Source organism: Calypte anna, chromosome 5A, assembly GCF_003957555.1.
Source record: "Calypte anna isolate BGI_N300 chromosome 5A, bCalAnn1_v1.p, whole genome shotgun sequence".
NCBI classification, from domain to species: Eukaryota; Metazoa; Chordata; class Aves; order Apodiformes; family Trochilidae; genus Calypte; species Calypte anna.
The window spans coordinates 35,354,325-35,377,448 of NC_044251.1; the positions used below are offsets into that span (position 1 = coordinate 35,354,325).

At 38.8% G+C, this 23,124-nt stretch overlaps 1 protein-coding gene across 1 annotated transcript in view; it reads right to left on the bottom strand.

The window, feature by feature from the left end:
• Window positions 1-23,124, bottom strand: part of JAG2 (jagged canonical Notch ligand 2) — a 68,790-nt gene that overhangs the window by 42,618 nt on the left and 3,048 nt on the right. Inside the window, exon 3 of the mRNA XM_030452455.1 lies at window positions 813-867. Within this exon, the coding sequence (XP_030308315.1) occupies window positions 813-867 (55 nt within the window). The remainder of the gene's footprint in view (window positions 1-812; window positions 868-23,124) is intronic.

Sequence of the window (23,124 nt, forward strand, 5' to 3'; positions counted from 1 at the left end):
AACCTTTCCTAACTTAATGTCCAAACACTCATTTTCCTCTACATTCATCCCAGCAAAGATTAAATAGTTTGTCTATTGTTAACCACATTGAAAGTCTGAATTCATTTAACACTTGCAGCCAAAAGCATTGATTATTTCAAGACAGGTTTGCAAACCATTACCAAAGAGTAGGTTCAGGCTGTAGTCCTACTTTAACAACAATACAGCAACCATCATCTTCATAAAGTTCTGAAGTATTTACACAATAATCTTGCTTTTCCTTCAGCCCTCATCCAACACTTGAGCACTAGTTTTTTACAGACCAGAAATGCAAGGTAACTTTCAGTACTTGAGGAGAAACAAACAGAAGGAATCATACCACAATTTAGAACAATCAAAACATCAAGCATGGTTCCTTTATACAGAGCAAGAACACTTCTTTGTTTATCTGATGATGAAAGGCATTACACAACATGGTTATGGACAAACTGGAGGAGAATTAAAAGAGCAACTCTACAGCACAATCATTACTTTTTTAAAAAGGACCTATCATAGCTTTTAAGCATATTTTTAAAGCATATTGTTAAGAGCCAAGCATTACAACCCTCACTGACCATTGTCCCTTTCTTTTTTTCTCTTGTATCAACAATACTTTTTAACAGCTTCTAATCTAAGATGCCCTGCTTGAATTTGTACATTCTCTTCACTTAGCAGGCTTGCACTGAGCCTGATTTGGAGGGGAGGCTAATTGCAGCAGCATCCCATTTTCCCCCTCCCCAGTCAGTGTACATAAGGCACTAAGTGGAAAGTTCAAGTTTTACATAAATACTCACCAGCTCTTGTATCATTATCCCAATCCCATGCTTCTAATACTAACGTGAATGATCTCTGGAAAGAAACAAGACACCAGTTAGATAGTAATAAAACCCCCTACTGTTACACACCAGGCTCAAACAGCGATTTGGAATCAGCAGATAATAAGAAAGCCAACTGAATACAGTTAAAATTTCACTTCTCTGCTGTCATGCGAAAGCCCTTGAAGGCATCTTCTCAAAAGCATGAAATAAAACAGCATTAAAATTGTGGGGCAGAGCATGCTAACACCAAAACAAATACATTAACACCCCCCCCTACACACACACACACACACCAAGGACAGAATTATTACTCTTCTCCTCCCACTGCATCTAATTCTCAGGTTTGCTTAGTCACAGAAACTATTTTCAGATGTAGCCCTAAAAGGTTCTGAATGAAGTGAGGGGTTCTGAACCTTGGGAAACAGCTAGAACATTTAAGACTTTGAACAACTAAAGACCAAATAAATAAATAAATAATGAAATCACAGTCATCCTCTAGAAAGGCACATAAAAGATCAGGCTGCAAAACAGGTCTGTTTGCCATTCTCTAGAAAAGCACATCTAAAGAAGAAACACATGAAAATCCACCCTGTATCCATCCAGAATTTTGACTTCTTTCTCGTGGAAGAGGTAACGTGAAAAACAGACACGCACAGAACACTGTGGAAATAAAAAATTGTTGAAAGAAGCAATCCTTGGTAGTACACTTTCCCATGAGGAAAAAAACATCATTTCAGGCAGTTTTAAAACTCTTTTGAAAAAAACACTAAGGTTTTACTTCACTAAAGCAAGGTTTCATACATATTTCTTGGGTTTATGACCAAATATGTAGGATAGATACCGATATTCAAATATCACATTTAGGGAAAAAAGTTACATTCTGCATAACTGCAATGTTTATCTGTTTTCCATTCAACTAAAGTAGCTGTCAAACCCTTCAGCTTTGATAGCTTCCAACTTGTCCAAGTTAAAATTGAGATTCTCGTATATGTTTAAAACCAAGAAAAAACCTCCAAAGAGTTATTGCACCACTATCCTAAAACCCTCGTGTATCCATCTTTATGCTTAGAGGCAAGCCACACAAAAATTGAAGCTCATTAAATTCAGTAAGCCAAGCTTTAACATGCACAGAATTCACAGGTTAAAAGTCTAAGAATTCACATGAACCTATGGACATTCATCCAAGAAATTAAGAGCACTGTCTTTGGAACAGAATTCTGTAAAAATTCAGCTATCTTCCACAGCGTGCTTAGGACTATTTTACTGTCACAGTTTTACTTTGAGATAGCTTGTATGTGGTTTATATACCCATCATCTCGCCATCAAGAAAGCTTGGTTATAATACCAAAATCTCCTAATTTTGGAACAACAGCAGCAAGCAGCAACACAACCAAGGTAAATGACTTCAGCACCCTAAACAGAAGGGCTCTAAAGTCCTTCTTGACTACAGCAAGGAGTCAAGCTATTCAGAAGTGTGCTTGACTGAGCATGTATTTTAACACTGCATAGTTATGTCAAAATGTAATCCACAAGATACTCCTTTGTAAAAGGAGTACCTTGAGTCTGTACCTTGAGTCTTCAGTGATATCCTAGGGAAAATTTTCTATCAACTGAAACAGATAAAGGCTTAGTAAGCAGCTAGATTACCATCAAGGAAGGAAGGGAAAAGGAAGCTCAGCAGTGACCACAATGGACAGAGGCACACTTGGGCTTGAACTGCTTTCAGAAAAGAAGCTGATGGAGATCAGCTGGAAAACTGAAGGCCTCTCTTTTGAGGTACAGCACTATAGCACTACTCTACAATTTTTTTGAAAGAAAATGTTAGTAGAGCATTTGAGCAGCTTCACCCTCCAACTCTCTGCTTTCCCCTGCCCCAAGTCTCAAAATTTAGGGAAGCAGGATAGTGTTTTCAGAATACAGTTGAGTATTACCTGCCACCCCTCTCCTAAGCCGCTACCTGGAAAGAACTCTTAAGTGAATAGTGTCAGAAGTACTATATAGTGTTGTTCTAACATTTCCTGATAATTGCTAGTCTCAATTTGGGTCAAAATTTTAAGTGTTAACCTAAGCACAATCCTGCAAATCAGTGCATGATCCAATGCTCTGTTATTCACCTCCCCTGCTTTTAACTAATCTTCTAACATACTCTTCAGTTTTTCTGCATTCTATTGATTTGTATTAGAAGTTCAAAGCAGTGCTCAAGTGTTTCCAGATGTCCACTTACTCATCTTATGTGCTTGTCTTTCCTATTGCAACTTGGCTGTTGCATCTGACTGCCCACGCAGGGCAAGGCAGAAGAAAATAAGCTGGACCTGCTGTGTTAGGAAAGAGATTGGTCAGCTTTGCCTTCCGAGCACTCTGCTTGAAAGCAGATTTGTATCTCTGCCTAGGATGCTAGGGAATTTTTGTGGCTAAAGAGAGCTTCATGTAATACACTGTACCAGAGGGTGTGAATGAGACCTAAGAGGCATTCTACCCATTTTAAATATACTTAAAAGGAGTGACACAGCTCTGGTGACAAATTTGACCATCTAAAGCTGGTATTAACTCTGGAGTTGAAAATACTCCTTTACTGGGACAGCTCAGTTGTGCAACTTCCTGTTTTCTACTGACTGTTCCATGTTCACCCTTTCAAACCTCCAAACAGATAAAGCATGAATGCAACCAGAAGAGAAACTGATTTTTTTCGCCATTTTACCTCTAGAGAAGACAGAGTTACCAACCCAACCTGCCATCTTTTCCACCCCTGCAGCTGGTCAGAAACTTTGAAGAGAAATTCCTCTCCACAGCAGCACAATGGATCATCACATTACAGTTACTACATCTCAAAACAGGAAACATATCCTTAATCTACTGGTTCAGAACCTCCTCTCCCTTCCACCACAAGTCTTGAGCTAGATCCACTTTAATTCTTTTGAATTTTGCAGTTGACTTTTAAGAAGCATCCATGTTACAAAGCATGTTCACAGCACGTTGCAAGAGAGCTTTCCAGTTACTGCTCATCTTTTAGAGGTATTTGCATGACTATCAAAAACATTTATTAGTGGGGAAAGTTTCATATTCATACACTCCTATTGTAACCCAGTCCAATAAGTAAGAGCTATAAGCTCCATTCAGTTATGGATATAAATTTTGAAGACTACTTTCAACTCACACAGTGGACACTCATTTGACAGAAGTTCTACCATTGGATTGCATTTGTCCCATCTATACTCTTCAATAAAAGTTTAACAGACTACCCAGCACATCTTCTGTAACATCAGCTGCAAGTAACTTCTGCAGCTCAGATGCTTATATCAGACATCTTCCTTAAAATGTGCTTCCAGAAAACAATTATAGAACTTGCATTAATTTAGTTCTGACCTGAATCTAAGATCTATCCATATTAGGAACCTTTAAACCTCTCACCTCATCCAGCAGTATACTGGCTCTCTGATATATCTTTATTAAAGAGTCCAGATGCTACTGGCATAAACCAGTGTGTTCAGGTTCCTGCATAAATTTAAGAGAAACTTTGTGGTTTTCAAATAAGTGCCCTAAGAATGCCCCCCCCCCAAAAAAAAAAAAAGATGTTAAAGGCTAAAAAGCAGAAGAGAAGCATCACTACACTTCTGCAGAAGAGCAGAGCTTCACAACAGAAAGATCTCTTAGGAGTTAACTAGATATGCCAACCAGTTTGGAAAGATACAAATTAAGCCTGTTTATGTTGGTGATGTTGTTTTAGTTCTGTTTTTCTCAGGACTGATGTTGACAAAAGCAACTTCAAAGCATTATTCCCCTGTTTACACTAAACAAAACACTCCCCATACTATTCCTGCGACCTCCTTTCTGGGGAGAGGGGAAACAAGACCTGTAATATTGGTTTGGTGTTGTCTTTTCACAAACTATTACTATTACCTTGATACTTGGAAAACCAACATTCGAAAGGATTTGGGTTGTTTTGGGTTTTTTGAAAAACCAGACATGTCAGGCTTTTCATCAAGGAGGATGATCACTTTGCTCATGGCACTTTCATTCAGGTATAAAACATATTCTCCAATTCAAAATTTGAATGAAACAAAAAGCTAAGGCTGAGTTGAAATCAGTACTTTGCTTTCTGCCTCAATAACAAGCTATTGTGAATCAAAATACTTTTATTCTAACAAAGAATTAAATACATTTCAGTAAGAACTGTGACTGGAGATTCTACAAGAAAAAAAAAAACTTCAAAGAAATCAGCTATGAAGTAGAAAAAAGTGTGGCTCCTAAAAAAACCCAGAGCCCACGTATCTTCCTGTTCCACAGCCACCCAGTAAACAGTGTCTCATCACCAGTAAGTACCATTTCCTTTCAAACCTCAATCAACAGACAATATTTGAATTTGAACATTTTAACCATAAAAACAAGTCAAACAACGTATCACTATTCTTATTACTAAGTTCTGGAATAAGTCATCACCAATATTTCTTGCAACCATGACAACCAAGTCTTGATCAGCACATTCAATTGACATTTGCTTTCCTATGAAATGTCTGGAAGTGAGGTAAGCAGTGATCTGGAAGGCTTTCCCACCGTTTTTCCTTCAGCATCTCTTCCCTGAACAGCATGTTTGCCATGGAAAAAGCTGACTTATAGGCAAGCATATTCCATTTCCATCCCTGGAAGCTCACAGCTAGGCAAGTCCTTACAGCTTCCTCATTAATAAGCCAAAAGCACAAAGGGTGCAAGGAAGAAATGAAGAAAGATCCTGACATCCAGGACTCACCTTCAACACAGATGTAAGGGTAGGCAGACAAAACTAGCCCGCAGGCTGATCTTTTAGAAGCAGATATTATAAAAACATAATGGAGACCTTTACTGATGGAATAATTGTTTCCTATTTGGGGGGCATCTGGGAAGGGACCTCCTTCTTGAAACTTGAAGGGTATTTCCAAAATTTGCATTGCAAGAACTTTTATAAAGGCAGAGGCAATTCCACCACGGAAACATGAAGATATCCCTCCTCTAAACCCTCGTTTTTCTTTTGAGAAATTACATTTCACTGGCATGGAAAGTTCCAATAAGAAGTCTACCCTTTGGAAACCAAGACCAAATAATCCCATTTTGTTAGGAGTGCTGTGGAAGGCCAGGCAGGAGTACTGCAAACATCAGCAGCAGATAGAAAGCTGAAGCCTTCCATTTGAGAGCAATTACTGCCATTACACTCCTCTTGGCCCAGTCACAAAAGAGGATGATGTTTACAAACTCTGGAGCTCTACTGTTGTCTGAGGGGAGCACTTTATGAATTAGCTCCATCTGACAATCTTCAGGAAGTCTGCAAAGCCAGGGAGAGAGAGGGGTATTTTTTGCCATGGTTAATAGCCAACAGGCTGGCATCTCCACCTACCCGAGTTTGAGCACTTCATTCCACTCCTCCCCCAAACTAAGCAAACTCAAAACTGAAGGGGTGTGTTACATGTGTATTCATATGGGGGTGGCAGGGGGAAATCTAGATGTCTAGACTATTAAGACTCATTTATTGCAAAAGGAGCGCAAATAAAAACAACAGGTGAATAAGCTAGAGACAAGTCTTGGAGGTAATTTATCAAATTTAACTCCCAGGTAGACTCACCTTCAGTTAAAGAAAATTACCCAGCAACTAGGTGGAAGAATCCTACCAACAACCAGCTGCATGCATCTAAAAGATAAAACTTCAGGGAGGAACTCAAAGGAGTATTACAACATCTATTTTGCAGTGCCCAGTGCTGTGTGAAACAGGAATATAGTGTGCTTCTCTCCAAGGTGATGAAACTACTAGATCAGACCTTACCAGATACTTTATCTACAGGAAGATCTTCAAGTGAAGGTTTGAAGATATTCTGATCTTTCTGTAATTGCAGAATGCAACCAGAGTTTCTCAATATGAGAGGGCCTTGATACATCATGAGACAGCAAACATTTTAGCTGTGGAGTTCTAAAAATCATCTTAGTCACGTATTAGCTTTAGCTAATCCCTGTAGAAATAACAACCCATCTTCATGGGGAATACAAGAGGCCAAAATACCATGTCTCTGACAAGACTTCTTCAAGAAAGGACATTAATACAGTCACCTCAGACCACATACAAAGCAAGAGCTGTCCATAGATCCCATCCACACAAGAAGCTAAACCATCAGAAGAAAGACTCCACAACCTTCTCAAAACTTAGCACCAGATAAAAACTCAAAGCAAATCTCAGTTGATTCAACCTTGCGACAAATTACACCATAGAGTTTAAGTTTCCAATACCTCAGTACTGGCCCAAACCTTTACAGCACCCTGCAGCATCCCTGAGTAAATGGGAACCATACACCTCACTAACAATTTTCACAGTGCCAGAAGTCATTAGCTTCTTATTTAGAAAAACTGCAGGAGATCTGACCCAGCAGTAGTCACATTAGGACTTTCCTACAGAAAAGCTGATCTGTTCGCTACTCTCATCTCACAAGACATTAAAGGTTCTAAAAGAACCCATCTCTATTTTAAAGCAGAGCCTTTCACCATTACATCCACAGTTGGGCCTGTGGAACATAAGTAATTCCTGCCTCTGCTTTTTATAGCTATCTGCTATTCATCCCCACGCTAACTCCATCCCCTCTCTCCCCCAGTTCCAGCATATACACATCTCTGTTGCGCTCAGGGAGATTAAGTTTCAAATCTGAAGTCCAAGCTGTCAGCTGTGGTCACTTGAATTTGAACAAGTAACACTGGACTGATTGGCTTCCAAATCTTGTTTTTTTCTGAAGCATAAAGAAAACAAACAAAAGAAACCAAGGATTCATCAGTGAAAACTCAGATCTTCAGCTAGAAGGGCTCCTGTGAGCTGAGCCTCTGCAGAGATCTTTCAGCAAGAAATAAGAATATAGATGTTTAATACCAATGCAAGCCAACAGCTACCACACTTACCAGTTTTGTTCAAACACTTTATTTTACTACAAATCCCTTCTGCCTATGCCACTTCCAGGTGCTTCCTGTGTGCCACAAGCCTCAACAAAAGTACTGGTTTATAAAATTAACCAATACATCACAGGTGATGGGTTGGGTTTTTTTGCCAAACACTTAAGCATAACATTTATGACAAAAACCAATCTATTTAATCTCAGGTGAGTGACCAGTAACTACAAGTTTTTTCTAGTGACTAGAAAGGTGGTACTCTAGAAGGTCTAGAAACTAGCTCAGAGATCAATTTAAACACAGGTTAACCTTAATGATTATTTATTTCTCTTTCCATGGTATCTTTAAGAATTCTTTGTACCAACTGCCATAATCAAAGTAAAGTATTTCCACCCTGTCATTTAAACTTGCTGCTAAATGTAATCACATTTTCAAAGAGCCTCATTTAATCCTGAGTTAATGACACTACTGAATGTTCTTCTGCACAAGTTTGTATTGATAAGCAAGGTTTCATGAAGTAAGTCTTGTGATTTGTCAATGCCATGAACAGCTACTCCTTCAATCCCCAAAGCCAGCTTGTTTCTAGCTCAACACAAATTCTTTGATCTAGAGATCTGCTTCCCACTCAAATCCATTTCTTGACTACTTAATACTCAAGTCAATTGGAAAGTATACCCTGGCCAGAAGGGGAGGCTAGAGAACAGGGAAGAAAAACAGGAAAAAGACAGTGTTACAGCACTGCATGATTCTGTATCTGAAGGTGGAGGGAAGCAGGGTAGTTCTTCCTTTCACCTTCTCTCCTAAGGGATGGGATGACCACCATCCCTCAAGAAGGGGATACTAAAAATCAAAGGTCCAGAGAAAGGCAACAAAAAGGAACAAAGAACAAATTTCCACAAGATGATGAATGGAAGATCTGGTCAAAACTGCTCAGCCTGAAAGAAAGAAAACTAGAATATGTGATAGAAACCTACAAAGTTATGAAAGGTACTGGGAACAGTTAGAAATATGTCATCCATGTTCTTGCTCTTCACAGGAGCACAAGGGCATCAAATTAAGCTAAACATTTAAAAAAAGACTGGATGTGGCACTCAGTGCCATGGTCTAGCAACTGCTGCGCTGGGTCAAGGGTTGGACTTGATGATCTCTGAGGTCCCTTCCAACCCGGCTAATTCTATGATTCTATGAAAAGAGATAATGGCACCTCATACAAAACTCAAAAATGTTACACAGGTTACCTAAGGGTGAAGTGGTTTAAGAGCTTTGTGGGTCCAAGTGCAGACTGGCATAAGTACTTAAGAGAGATCAATCATAACTAATGTTCCAGAAGTTCCCTGGCTGCAAACAGAGCCTAGGAGAATGAAATTTTCCATATCCTTGCCCTTAGACTTCCATCAATATTTGCTTGTCTTCCCTGAACTCAGGATGCAGTACAACTGCTGTTCTGAGTAAATATTTCACCTTTTCTGATGGCTGACATCAAAACAAGAGACTAAAAAGAAAATAAAAACTTACAATGTAGAATTTTGAATGTCTGCTCAAGCCAGTAGTATTTGTTCCAAGGTAACAAAACCCAGTTCTACAACTAAATTTATTATACCTCAGAACCCATCCTTAAAAGCCATGACAAGAATTTTTCATAATTGAAAAAAATCTAATGAAGATTCTTTCTGCAATACTGAAATGTCCTGTGCAATAAAAATTGCAAAAATCACTAAACCATGTAACAACAAATTCATAGCCAGCCCCAGCGCCTGTTGCCATAGATGCAACAAATGCTATTCAGAAAAAAACCCAAGCAGAGCTAGTGTTTTTAACTGAGAGATCTCACTACTTGGTATAGACTTTCTGACACTTCCCCTGAGGAAAATGCAACCCAGTCTTTTAAGAGTAATTAAGTCAGGTGACACAGATCAGAAAACATCACTGAAGCCAACATAAGAGAAATGGATAAATACAGCAAGCATTTATCACTAACTCATTGAAGACTGACAAGTGTAGGATGAAATATTAAGCTCACCAATTTTAGAACAAATTTTCACAAAAGGATGCTTCACATTTTTGATAAAAATCCTGGTTTAACTATAAGAAAAACAGTATTTGTCTTAGGGAGGACTGAGGTTTACACAATAACTGCAATAATTAGGCAATTCATCCCCAAACTTCAGCTATTCTATTCGCAGTAGTCAAAACCAATCCTACTTTTAGTCCACTAAGAAAGTGGTTCTCCACTGTCTAGGTGTGCCACTGAGCCCAGGATCACCATTCCAGACAGACATGTTCCTCCACGCTAGCTGAAGCACAAGCAAGCAAGAAATATCTCCCTCATCAAAACCCAGAACTGTCGCTCAGGATCCAGCCTCCAAGAAGGAACAAAACAGCTTTCAAAACATCACCTATGCTTTTCAGGGGGAACTAAGGGAAGAACAGCATAGGAAGAGTGAAGCATGACTGCCCCAAAAGCTCTGAAGACAAGAGCATCTGTGACAGTCTGCAAATACCAGCTAATGAGAAAGAAGAGTTAGAACTTTAAAGCTGGAGGGGAAAAAAAATAAAGTCCCAGACTTACTGCAGAAGTTGCCCTAACCTGACTGGACCACCTCAAATGCAATACAGCTATCCATAAACTGCCCTTTAGTCTGCTCTTCTGAGACCCCACCTTGAAATGTAGGGGGGAACAGGGGTTGCAAACAGATAATCTTTCGGGTCCTTTCCAACCCAAACCATTCATGATTGATAGGTTTTATCATGGAATCAATCTCTAAATACTGTAAGGAATCCTTGCCATTGCTCAGAATCCCAGACACAAACTACAGAAAGAAGATCCAGTCTCTTCAGAGCAAGCCAGATCACCCAGCTTTCTAATAGATGCTCCATAAATACTCTGCATGGATAACCAGAGTACTCCTGATAAAAGGAAGCAGTAGATCCATCAGCTTGACCCTTTGGATCTGCCTCAATAGCTGACAGTCACTATAGGCTCAGTCCAGTGCTTAGCCAACCCATATTCACAGCTTCAGATGAGATCAGAATCCTTTCCCTGAACTCAGGAAAAACATTTTGGATCAAAAGGATCAGAGGTGGGAAAGCAGCAGTTAGACATCACTGGCCTTTCAGAGCCTTACCTATCAAGGTGAACCTATTTCAGGTAAACTTCTTGATTTATACTTTTGCATGCTGTCCAGTTGGGAAAAATTATCTTAAACATTTTGGTCAGTACCCACAGAAGACCTCTTCTTCAGGTCTCCTAACAAGTCATGGGAAAAGACTTCCAGAAACTCAATACCATTCAACAATTCAGTAAAAGTGTTTTTCTCCTACATAAAGGAAGCCTACATCATCACACACATTACAACCTGCAACACAGAGCACAGCAGATTTTGACTGCATATTCAAGGTGATCCTTGGATCTGCTGGACAGAGGCCTGGCATCCCACAAAAACCTTCAGGCATGTGGAAAACTGGACTCAGAAAGGACAGCTTCTCCCAACTGTAAGCTCTTCCACAGATGCCAGACCACTGCAATGCTGTGCTCACGGCCACTCTGGAAGAATGACAATATAAAGGATGATAACATACACAAAGCAAAAATCCACCTGCAAACAAGGCCTTAAGTTATTCTGCTTATCACTTAGTTTTGATCAGCTACTAAAGCAAAGCTAACACTCAGAAGAAACATTTGTCATCCTTTCCACTGCCACAGCTCTGCTAATTAACTTAACCAACACATCCATATACACTAAACCTTAGTGCAATCTGCTTACAGTTAACCAATCTTTCAATATCCTTTGATATAGGTGTTAATGTGCCTATTCCAGGAAGGGTTTCTGGAAAGTAAATCAGGATACAAAATAGCATCAGCAAGCTTTCACTTTTTTACCTTAAAAGAAATCAGTAGAAAAGTCAGCCAACTACAAAACAAAACTACTCTAAACATAGCAGCTATCAAAACAGCAGAATATGTTATGCTATACTACAATTTAAAAAAAAAAAAAAAGAAAAAAAAAAGAAAAAAGTATCCTATTAGTTTACCTGAGGGCAACCAAACAAGTGCCACAGTTTGTATTGTACCTGTCTCTCAGATGGGAGAATCTAAAGTAACCTTGCCAGGTTTCATCTCTTTGACTGCTCTAAAGCAGATGCAGCAGGAAGGAAAATGAAATTATCCCCACATGCAACCAACCCTACAAACCTGACATAACCTCAAGTAACAATCTTATCCTTCTCTCCTGCTCAGGAAAATCACAGGACAAAAAGAGAAGTCAGAAACTTACCAGAAAACAGTTTGAGGCAAAGGGTCACAAGGTTAAGTTTCAGTGGACATTTTGCCTGATCATTATAAGGAAATAAACAAGCTATTTACATCCTAGATACTTTAATGTCTTCATAGCTATTAAGAGTCCTTTCTGCCCCAGCTGAAACTAGCACTAGCAGTTTCCAGAAATCCACTCAGTTAATCCAATAACAAAAAAGAAAGCATTGATTAAATTAGAGAATAGAGAAAAAAGCCTTTTAGAAAGAGATGTGTACAATACCAGCCAGACAGTGGGGTACCATGTTAACACCATTTTATTGGATTAAAGATGAAGCTGTCAGCCTTGCAACCACCTTTGAACTGTTTCAGATAAACTTGATACTAACCAAGTATCCATGTCCTATTCCTTTCCTAAAGTTCTGGAAGAAGTCCAAGGTAAATTAAGCCTATTGTACGTATACTTTCTTGTTGCATTAATGAAAATGTAGGTAGATTGTCTCTTTTTATGTGTATGTAACAACTATGAAGACCCATTAATGGTTAGGGGATGGCTTGTTTTATGCTAATATTTAGAATTCAAAAATGAACTAGTAATTAATACTGCTCTTCCCCTCCTCTCCACGTGGCACAGATATTAGTGTCCTCTGGGCACTTTAAGCCATGCATCGTTATAATTTCAACTTGAAGTCAAAAGGGAATTAAACTATGTAATAACATACTTTAATTATTGTTCTAACACAGAACACCTGCATGCACTTTCTTTTGTATTGGAAATACACATACTAAGAGGGTAGGCAAATACAGGAAAAAAAAAAAAGTTTTGCCCCGGAGTTCTATGTATGCAAATCTCCTGGGAAGAAAGTGTTTTATCTTAACCCTTTTAAATAATGTTAGCTGTTAATAGCACTGCAGATTTTCCCTTTGTTTTTGAAAAAGCAAATGCCTACAAACCCAATTTAAACTAATGAGCCGAGATGTCTTGCCCTAGGAAGGGAGAGGCCCATATTCAACTTTTGTTCCTACAGGGGCAGAGATTAGGGCACTGTTCTGCCAAGCCCTCTTCAACCCTCTCATCAATCCTACACAATTGAGCCAACTCCAGGGCCAGTCTGGCAGCAGCAATCATTTGAAAGAGGACACGAGGCAAAAGCTTCTCTGTCCCACAGTGATAGCAGCAGTTGACTGATCAAACATTTGTAAAGCTCCAAACAAGACGCATCCTTTTTCTTCAGTGGTACAAGCACAGGTATCACCATAGGCTTTTTCACTTCAAGGAACACATATTTAGGTTTTATAGCTACATGAACTGCATATTACATGTTCAGTCAATTAGAACTTCACATTTGCACAACAGGCTTATTGAATAGCTCATAAATTTCCTCGTGGCTAGTAACAGATATCAGGAATCCAGAAGGGGATAATGTACTTAAACAGTCCTTTATTTCAGCCCCAAACTGAATACTGACTCATTTTTTAATTTCTATACACATTAGAGGCTGGCAGAGAAACAACCAAAGAAAACACTTTATTTCAACTTCAGAGACAGCTGCTCACCTTCTCTGACAACCTCAACTCTCTCAACCAGGACACTGGGGAAACAACCAAAGCTATAGTCATATCTTGCTGTTAGCCCTAGATTTACAGGAGTAAGTTGATCAGAAAATTAAAAGTCACAGCTATAAGAAATGGTGTGAGTTCTTTCATACAGACCAACACTTGCAAGGAACTTAAAGGATTAAACAGGAATTCTGCACACAGGCATGCACATCTAAGTGGAAGCACCAGAGTTTAGCTGGGAAAAAAATACAATTCATAAACATGTTCCTCTAACAAATGCCTCATTTTTTCCTAGCAAGAGGACAATCTCCTGAACAGTACTCTGTGGCTACAGCAAAATTCTATCACATTTGCAGAACCAACCATTACACTGTATTTAATTACTATTAAAAAATTAACTATTTACATCAGCAAATAAGCACAGTACATAGGATATGTGGCCTGCAATTCCAAGGTATCTAAATATATGACAGCCAAGACTTGATCACCATAACAAAGCAGCATCAGAACTTTGATATCAAGACATAAATTTCAGATTATTGTAAACTGGAGGGGAACTGATACAGATTTATACTACTAGAAATCAGACAAACCCCACAAACTGTTACACCTTTGGAAGTGCAGCTTTGTAACAAGTATAGTCAAATATATAAACCAACCTTTTAAAGCAGGCACTTGCACTGTAGATATCCTCTAAGTGAATTAAGAGTGCTTCTCTATTTTTTCCCCTTCTCCCATTTATGTGGATCTGCAGCTACAAAAGGGATTAACTCAGCAAGGCTTCAAGTTCATTTAATTCTTGACCCCTAGCTACTTCTCTGGTGGGTACCAATATTGCAGATTTCTTCATAAGGATGAGCATCAATGGAGAAAAGAATGAAGCCACATAAAATAAGCTAACATTAAAAAGCCTGGAGACTAATTTTACCAGGCCAAAGCTGAACTCGTAAGAATGTGTACTAGTGAATATACTTTTCAATTTTGTTAGTACTTCATTTTCCAAAAACTCTTCCACTCTTGTCTTCTCCTTAGCAGGCTGATACTTCACTGACTACCCAATCTGAAATCCATCTAAGGGCTCAGGGACAAACAAATTACCACTGATAGCTAGCTGCCATGAGTCAAGAATATCTTTTTCTGCCACCTGAAGCTTATTTTATATACCTTACATTTGCAGTGATTTGGAAACAGGTATTAACAGCTTGGGAAGATCTGTTGATATGCAACAGTTTATTCTGTCTAAGCCCTGTGACAACTACATTTTGACAGTCCACAGTTTAAGCCCCAGAACATGCAGTGTTAAAAAAAATAAATTTCAATTCTGGAAGGTAACCTCTAAAGAACCGCCACTGGTTAGGTTTGAGCAACCACCTTGCCCTTCATCTCTTACAGAGCAAGAGGCAATGTAAAATGACAACAAACTATAAACTGTACAACCCTGATGTTATCACAGCTTAGCATCAAACATCAGAAGGCACTGCAAGAGCACAAAACACTTAACAATCAACATCCTAAGTGTGCATGCAAGACCAAATACTTCAAGTTTCTCTTCCTTCCCTTCCTTGACTTTTTACAGAAGAAAGCATTGGTCTGTCTGAATCAATCTTGGAAACAAAACCCTGTTTTACAAAGGTGTCCAGCAGCCAAATACAACACTAAACCATCTGGGACCTATACATAAAGATATGGTTTAAACAACAGCTTATAACCAACACAGGAGCTGCTATCAGCTCACTGTTGTGTAAAAAAACCCCTGTCATTAGTAAGGAGCAGCAGATGGTTATGCTTGCTCTTAATAATCCAAGTAAATATGTCTGACTTCTAGACTTTGCTGATTATATCTAGGCATTTACAGTAAAAACTCCATTTTGTGATACAGAAAAATTGTGTTAGTGAAACACAATTTCACTGATCAAAAGCACAAAAACTTTTTTTACACAGTGTAAATAAAGGAACTGACACTAAAATCTATTAAGCAGCAGCATAAGTTACTAGAACAGTGTCCTTAATCAACAGAAAGAAAGGAAAATGGTACCAAAAATGGCACTCCCTGAAAAATTTCTACTTCAGTCTTTACTGGAGTAGCTCAATAATTATGCAATTTACATTTTTCTCAACTTTCTGCTTAAATCACACTACAGTCAAGCCTTCCAAGTATGAACAAGCTCCTTAATTAGAACTTAAGTTCTCCAGATGGAATCCCAGACCTTTAACATTAAAAGCATAGACTGGTTTTAAGGTAGATATTTCAACTTTACAATGCTATAAAAAGAATTACACATATTCAGGCAAATAAAAAAAAAAAAGAAATCACTGAACAAATCCTATTTCATGTTTTTAGGTTAACTGATGGCTCATAGGATACAAGCTGCATGTACAGAACTGCTTCTGAAGGAGAAAGGAAAATAGCTCTACTTAAAACTAGCATTTACTGCCAACTGTAGATACTGCATCAGTATTAATATTGCATACACACTAAAAGTCTCCAGAAATATAAAATTTAACCAATTTGAATGTTAAGATGCTCAAAGGTACTTAAGGTAGTATGTTCAGAGCAGTAGAACACAGAAACTAGAAATCTAAGGACTATGTGGAAGTAGGAGGCACTGCAAGAACCATTTAAGTGTAATAATAATTAAATAGCAATGTACTCAAGAAAACACACCAGGGCACATCCTGCTGGGAACAAGATATACATAATCAGGACTTTCAAGCCCAAAGCAGGATGTAAACAGATTGCAGTTTATGTACTAATACTCCAGTCTTATCTCAGATTTAAAAAAAAAAAAAAAAAAGAAAAAAAAGAAACCAACTTCAGAGAATGAGCACCTGTGCATCTGTCCAAGGGGCATACAATTGGTTACTCAAGGACTATTAGGCTGTTCCTTAGCAACCTCTGCAAGCTCTAATCAAGTAAGACTAAGACTGTCATTTAGCCTTGAAATGCCTTGCCCCTTCCATCTAATACAGCATTCTAACTGCTACTGAGGAGCAAACAGCCATTTCAACCACAGATAAAAATCCATCAGCTTCCAAGGTGTTTCAGCACGAGCTCTCAGAAGACCTTCATGTTAGATGTTTTTTATACTTTAGTATCTGAAACAGCAATTAATAAATTTTTAAGTTCTGTCCCCCACAAAATAAAGGCTAACTGCAACTAAAAAATAACCTTTATTTTGAAGCTTAATTAGCAGCCATAAGATAAAGCACAACTTTATAAATAACATTTCGTAGCAGCAAAAAACTCTCAATATAATTGCAGGAAAAATGCTTAGTATCAAAAGCAGTAGTAGAGACCTTTAAGGGAAATAGCAAGCATTTATCTCACAGAGCTATGGTGATGCTGAAATACATCTCCTGTGTTGCACACACTGGATTTCTCAAAGCAAGTATCTTTCAGCAAAACTCAGATCAGAGGGAGAGAAAAAAAAAGCCAAAGACATCAGAGTAATTGAAAAATAAACTCATCTGGTTCAGTGCTAGTTTAGCCTTATTGCTCATCTAGAATAGCAATAAATATATAGTATCCACTTAAGACAGCAGTCTTAGAGATTAAGTTTTATATGAAGTATCTTCCTTATGGAGTAAACAAAGGCACCAAAAGTCTATGGTTAAATCAGGGATGGCCATTCCTGCCTGACTCAAGATTATCTACAAGAGAGGCACCACAAAGCTCTATTCAGCTCTCTCCCTGGATGTACAGCAGGGGAAGGCAGAGCACTAAGAGGGTCCCACAGTTCCATGGGAGTCAGAAGTCCAGCAAGTGCCCAACACAACCTAGCACAGATGGCCTGAGCCATCCACACTGGTTCATTCCCCAGTGCTGGGGGGCAGTGGCACAGGAAAGTGGTCAGACCAGACATCCACCTCCTGTGGATGAGAGCTGAAAATGCATCTCAATCACCAACTGGATATGGTGGACAGTACTGCCAGTGGTCATCTCTGGCCATAAACTGATGAATTTTAGCCACCCACTAAGCAGAAGCCCCACCCAAGGTGTGTGAGTGCTAAAGAGGAAGAAAATTCTGGAGTTATTGACAAGGAACAGTAGCAGCTGCCCTTTGGGTAAGCATTAAGGAGCTAGCAGCAAAGTGAGCCTCCCTTTTTGGTGTCTTCAGTAGGCTGAAAAGCTCTGAGAGCTCTAGAGCAAGCCAGGCAAATAGGACCTAGAGTTGACAAAACATTGGCCCTGTTTTCAGAAGAGGAGGGAGGGAAGCTTTCAGGCACACAGTAATTTAAGGCTTCTGTAGATGACTAAGTATACAAAACGATCATAGCTGCTTTATGAACTTAAGAGTTGTTTCTAAAGTATGTTCACAGCATGTATTTCAGAGCCAGCTTTCACACAAAGCAACACCTACAGGAATAACAAGCAAAGGAGTCAGGCTACACAGAAAGGATGAATTCCACCCATCTCACCTACACAGAGTGACTCAGTGGTGTTGCTTAGAAGAGGGGCCAGACAGCAACTGGATCACAAACACAATATTAAAATTTTGAAAATTTTAAAATCAGTTACCTTGCACATCTATCTCAAATACAATCCTTCTCATAGAAGTAAAACTTTGTGGTAACCAATTAATGACAAAACATTATAAAAATACACTAAACCATTTTTGGCATTTTTACATGCAGAAAAGATAGCAGTTTTACATTAATTCTTTGACAAAAGTTTAAATTTTTTTTTTTCGGCTTTTGTGCTGACAAACAGTGAACTCTAACAGTAGCTCAAAGCAGCCCGGTCTTGTGCACAGAATACACAGTAGCATCAGACACAGAAGGTAGATTTTGAAAGGCAAAGCTTCAACATCTACACCAACACATTTCCTTGAACTTCACAGGGTGGCTCAGAAGGTCTACCACACAGTGGGAACTGCCCAATTAGGCCAAGCATCACAAGTCTGATACAAACATAACAGATTAGTTTTACCCCAACCAATTATGTTAAAGATAAAACTGACTGTTTTAAGATTAAAGCTAGAAGTAGTTATGTCTTTAGTAGACCTTTTGTATGCAGATGCCTTTTCTTTTTTCTTTTTTTCTTTTTAGAAAACAGACAACAGCCCAAAGACAGTGATATGAAGCCCCCATCATGTCGTGGTGTTTCTACCTCACCTCTTCTCAAGCTCACATCTTCTAGTGTAAACCTGACTACTTTAATACCAATTCCATTTTCAGTCAAAGATTTAATGTCCATGCCAGCTGCAGGGCTAAGTGTGTAGCATTTCATTGATAGGCTGGCAGGAGTACCCTCTGGAATAAAGATGAGAAAGTTGATGAGGTATCTAAACATACCACTCTCAGTGTCTGGGGGGTAAGGTTATTTGTAAGTTCTGAGTTCAGCCTCAGTGTTTCTAATAAATAAGCAAGTGTTTATTTAAGGAAGCTTTCAAGGAGTATAAATAGAAGTGTTCTTTACTATCTGACCATCTCTGTGACATTCAAAAACCACTCAGAAAGGTTAAATAGTTACCAGGATACTGTCTTCTGAGGCATATTTATTTCAAAGACAGAAGAAATTATTGATTTAATGACATCAATGTATGCCCGATTAAGAGTGCAAAGAACATTTCTGCTTAAAATTAGAAGACAGATTTTCTATAGTTACATGAAACTTAAGTCTTTAGGCTTTCTATTCTGGGCAAGCTGCAAATAGTTGCTGGCACACACACCATGCCAATAATAAATCCCTTTTTCAAAGAGTGGTTCTGAAGTGCTCACCATTAAGGCTTTGAGTCTTTTTTAGAGGTGACACCTGCAGCTGCTATTGAAGTCAACTGGTGTGGTCACTGCCCAGCATTGCTAAAGTCAATCTCTAAAACATCACCTAGTTATCTCCTAAGAGCGAGCATAACAAAAGTTGCAAGGTGCTCTTTGCATTTGTGTTACTTAAAACTAAAGGGATCTTATTTATATAATAAACCACTTCTCCAACGTCAGCCTTTCATTTCTGATCAAAAAAGTTGGATGGCCAATACACTACTGAGCAGGTGAAAGCAGACAGTTCCCTGACCTACACTCCCTTCAAGACTGAGGAAACGTTTTTTGATCCATAGTACTGCTGTCCATGAATTGCAAAAGGTAGGGGAAGGCTTTGTGAGCAAAAGGACTAGAAGTATTCTATCAAAATAAACAGTTCAGTATGCCAGTTACCACCACAGCAGTCCTGAGGTCTACTCACAAGCCAACCAGACAATCAGTGAACAAGCAGCAGGGAAGCAAGGGGGAGAAGTGGTCAACAACTAAAAAGCAAGCTTTGTGTTATCAGCAGAGCTATCCTACTGGAGAAAAAAAGGTTAAGCTTCTAGCAAACAAAACATAAAACATTTATGTACTTCATCAAGACATGGCAGACAACACAGGTGCTGACTTCCTCTGCTAATGAGGTGTGATAGATGTGCAGTAAAAACCACCACTAATCACATATACCACATTTTGGTACAAGGTCTTGCTCAGGACCATGTGTTTGAATGCACTTATTTTTTTAAAGGGAGCTTCAATGGAGCAAAGAACAACTACTCAGAGGTATAGCTTGCTGTGTGTCACTTGACTCTGATCTTTTTCGTAAGTGTACATGCTGTTCCTCTGGTACAGCTGTGTAGAAACACCTTTTTCAGTATTAAATGGCCTAACTTTCCACTGCCCAATTTAAGCATATCTGTCATGATGGGTTGTCATTCAAGTTTACAGAATGTACCTTTACTCTATCAGGGAGCATGGAGTAATCTAATCCAGGATGTTTTCATTACAAAGCCTCATGATCCTGATCAGAGAGGAGTGATGGCTGTGTTAAAACAGCAGGTAGACCAACCATAGATCTACTAGCCAAACAAAAACACAAAAGCATATGTCCTGCAGTCACACTCTCTAGTTCCCTACAGGCACCAAGGATCCCAGATAATGAAGGCCAGATGGCTTTCAGGACCAAACCACCTTTGTAAGATAGACAGGTTTTCAAATAAGGACTGAGACTTGATGCAGAGTCCTATACTGAAGAATAAAAGATCCAAAAGATCCAAATGGAAAGCTTTATCCATTCAGTAATAAAAGCTATAAGGTAAAATATTCCTGCTCAGCTTTTGGCAGGGGTGGGGAGGACTTGCTTTCTAAGAAATTCAACCTTTACTGCTGCAGCCAAGTTATCCTCTCAACAGCTTTACATATTTGACAGCTCATGCTCCTGTGTATGTTTTAGATCAAGACTGAATCCTTCCAGACATTTGGATGAGACTCACATGAAGGCTGCATGTGGATGAAACCCACAGAGCCTGGATATTAAATTTATATACTTTCATGCACTTTTATCTACCTGAAAGTTGAGTACTTCAGAAGAGGTGTTATAATCACACTCTAAATAAGAAAAACAAATATAATTGCTTTAAAAATGGTAAATTAGTTACCCACATTCTAATGTGGAAAGCACCCCTTACTCCAGCAAGTTGTGAGGGCTGCTGGAACCTCTACTATTCCTTCAGTTACACGGAGTCCTAGCTAAGCACCAAGGAAGGAGAAGCTAAGTTGCTGTTTTCTTCTATTTATCCCCAAGGCCATGAACTCTGAAGTTCACCTGTGGAGTTCAGAACATACTGCCCTGGTTGTCAATCACACCAGAATCTCAAAAATGGAGGGATTGAGGGAAGATAATGATGCATACTGTAACAAAATTTCAACATCCATGACTAGTCAGAACAATTCCTCTATGTGACTAATTAACTGAAATAATGGATGCCATACCAATATTTATGGTGCAGGAAAAGCTGTCAGTTCCCTGAGGGAAGGAACAGGGTGGAGGGAAAAACCACACAGACAACTCCATTTCATGCCATCTTGAAAAGAAGAATGAAAAATGGTTCCACAAACACATGCAGCAGGATGGCTATAACATTAAAAACACCATCTTTAGAAATAGAGCCTTAAAGTAATCCTTCCTTCATTAAACCCAAATCTAAAATTTTACCACTAACTTGTTGCTGATAAATGTTGCAGTGCAAGGTATTTCTGAAGCTCTGGTCTGAATAAACAGCTTTGTGCTAGAACTAAAAGTGGTCAGACTAATGAACCTAAACTGTGCGAGTGATCAGAATCAATTCCTCAAAGCTACTTCAATTCTTCTGTCTTTAAGTTGCACTTAAAATTTAATTGCATCTTTTTTTTAACAATTTCAAACAAGCATTAAGCTGGAAGTTTTACACCAAGAGGCACAGAAAAAAACCACAAAAGGTAAGTGGGTGAAGAAGACAGCTGTATTGTCCTAGCTGTTCCTCAGCCTCTCCCACTGCCAGATTTCTTGGATGATGTATCCCAAGGTAGCAATTTTTAAAAACTTCTTGGCAATATCACAAGCTCCTCTTGCAAATTAAGGATCATACTAATGATATTAAAGAAAAAAAAAAAAGGAAAACAAAGAAACTGGATAACTGCGGATAACTGACACTATCAGGGAATGGAAATCACTGAATTCTGGTACTACAGCTTTACAGAAGAGACACTTGTGCAAAATTTACAGTTTGGTTTTTTATTTTACATGGTAAAATAAAATCAGTATAATAAAACTCAGGCAAAAAAAAATCACCTTTCAAAATACTACATGCCTTAAAGCTATTGCTCACTCAGGACACTGCGATATCAGACATTAAGAAAACCTCCCTTGAGGGGAGTTAAACATGAAAGTGTGTAAGTGAACTCCTTATGTAAGGGAGTTATTCAGGTGAGGTTTAGTAAGAAGTCAACATATACCAGTGCTGCCTTCCACTTGAGTTGCACTTCTCAGTCCTAAAAGCTGAGATAAAACTACTGAATTAAGTCATTTGCTCACTGTCAGCACCAAGACAAATTCATTTCTTAAGTGAAGGACACACTTTCTGACTCTTTAGCCTTGACCATTCCCAGCATGCTAATAAAAGAATGTTAATTTCATTATTTTGCAAAGGAAAGAGTCCTATGACAAGACAATATCCATATTGTTGTTTCTTGTTTGCAAACTTGAGTAGAGAGAATATTATTTGAGAATAATATTGAATCTACCCCAGGGAGTTGAAACCTAACCCATAAACTCAATCCATTAAAAAAACAAACAAACAACTTTATGCTAAACTAACATTACAATTAAGCCTCTCCTTGCCGTCTCGCATACAACTGCGACAAAGATGCCACATTCCCCATCAACAGACTGAAGGTCCACAGTTGAAGACAACTGCAACACTCAGGAGGAACTTCTTTCCATAAGTGCATCCATAGCCTACAATACAGGGACTGTTTTTTAACAGTACAACTACTCCACAGCCTATTTTTAGAATTGAGGGTGGGCAGAGAGAGTATTCAGTGAACCTTCCAAAAATCAGCCAGCCACCCACTAAACTGCAGTGGCACTGTTTAAATGAATTACAGGGTGTTTTGCAACAGCTGCAAAAAGAGAGAAAAAAAAAAACAAACCACTTTCAGTCCTTTAAAATGCTGGAGCCAATGGTAGGAGAAACAGCAGCAGACACAGTATTGTATGCTAGAGACATTGTGGTAATTTACCTGCAAGAGGCAGGTCAATCAGGCCCTTCTTAAGACTTGATGAGCATAGAACAATACCCAGCA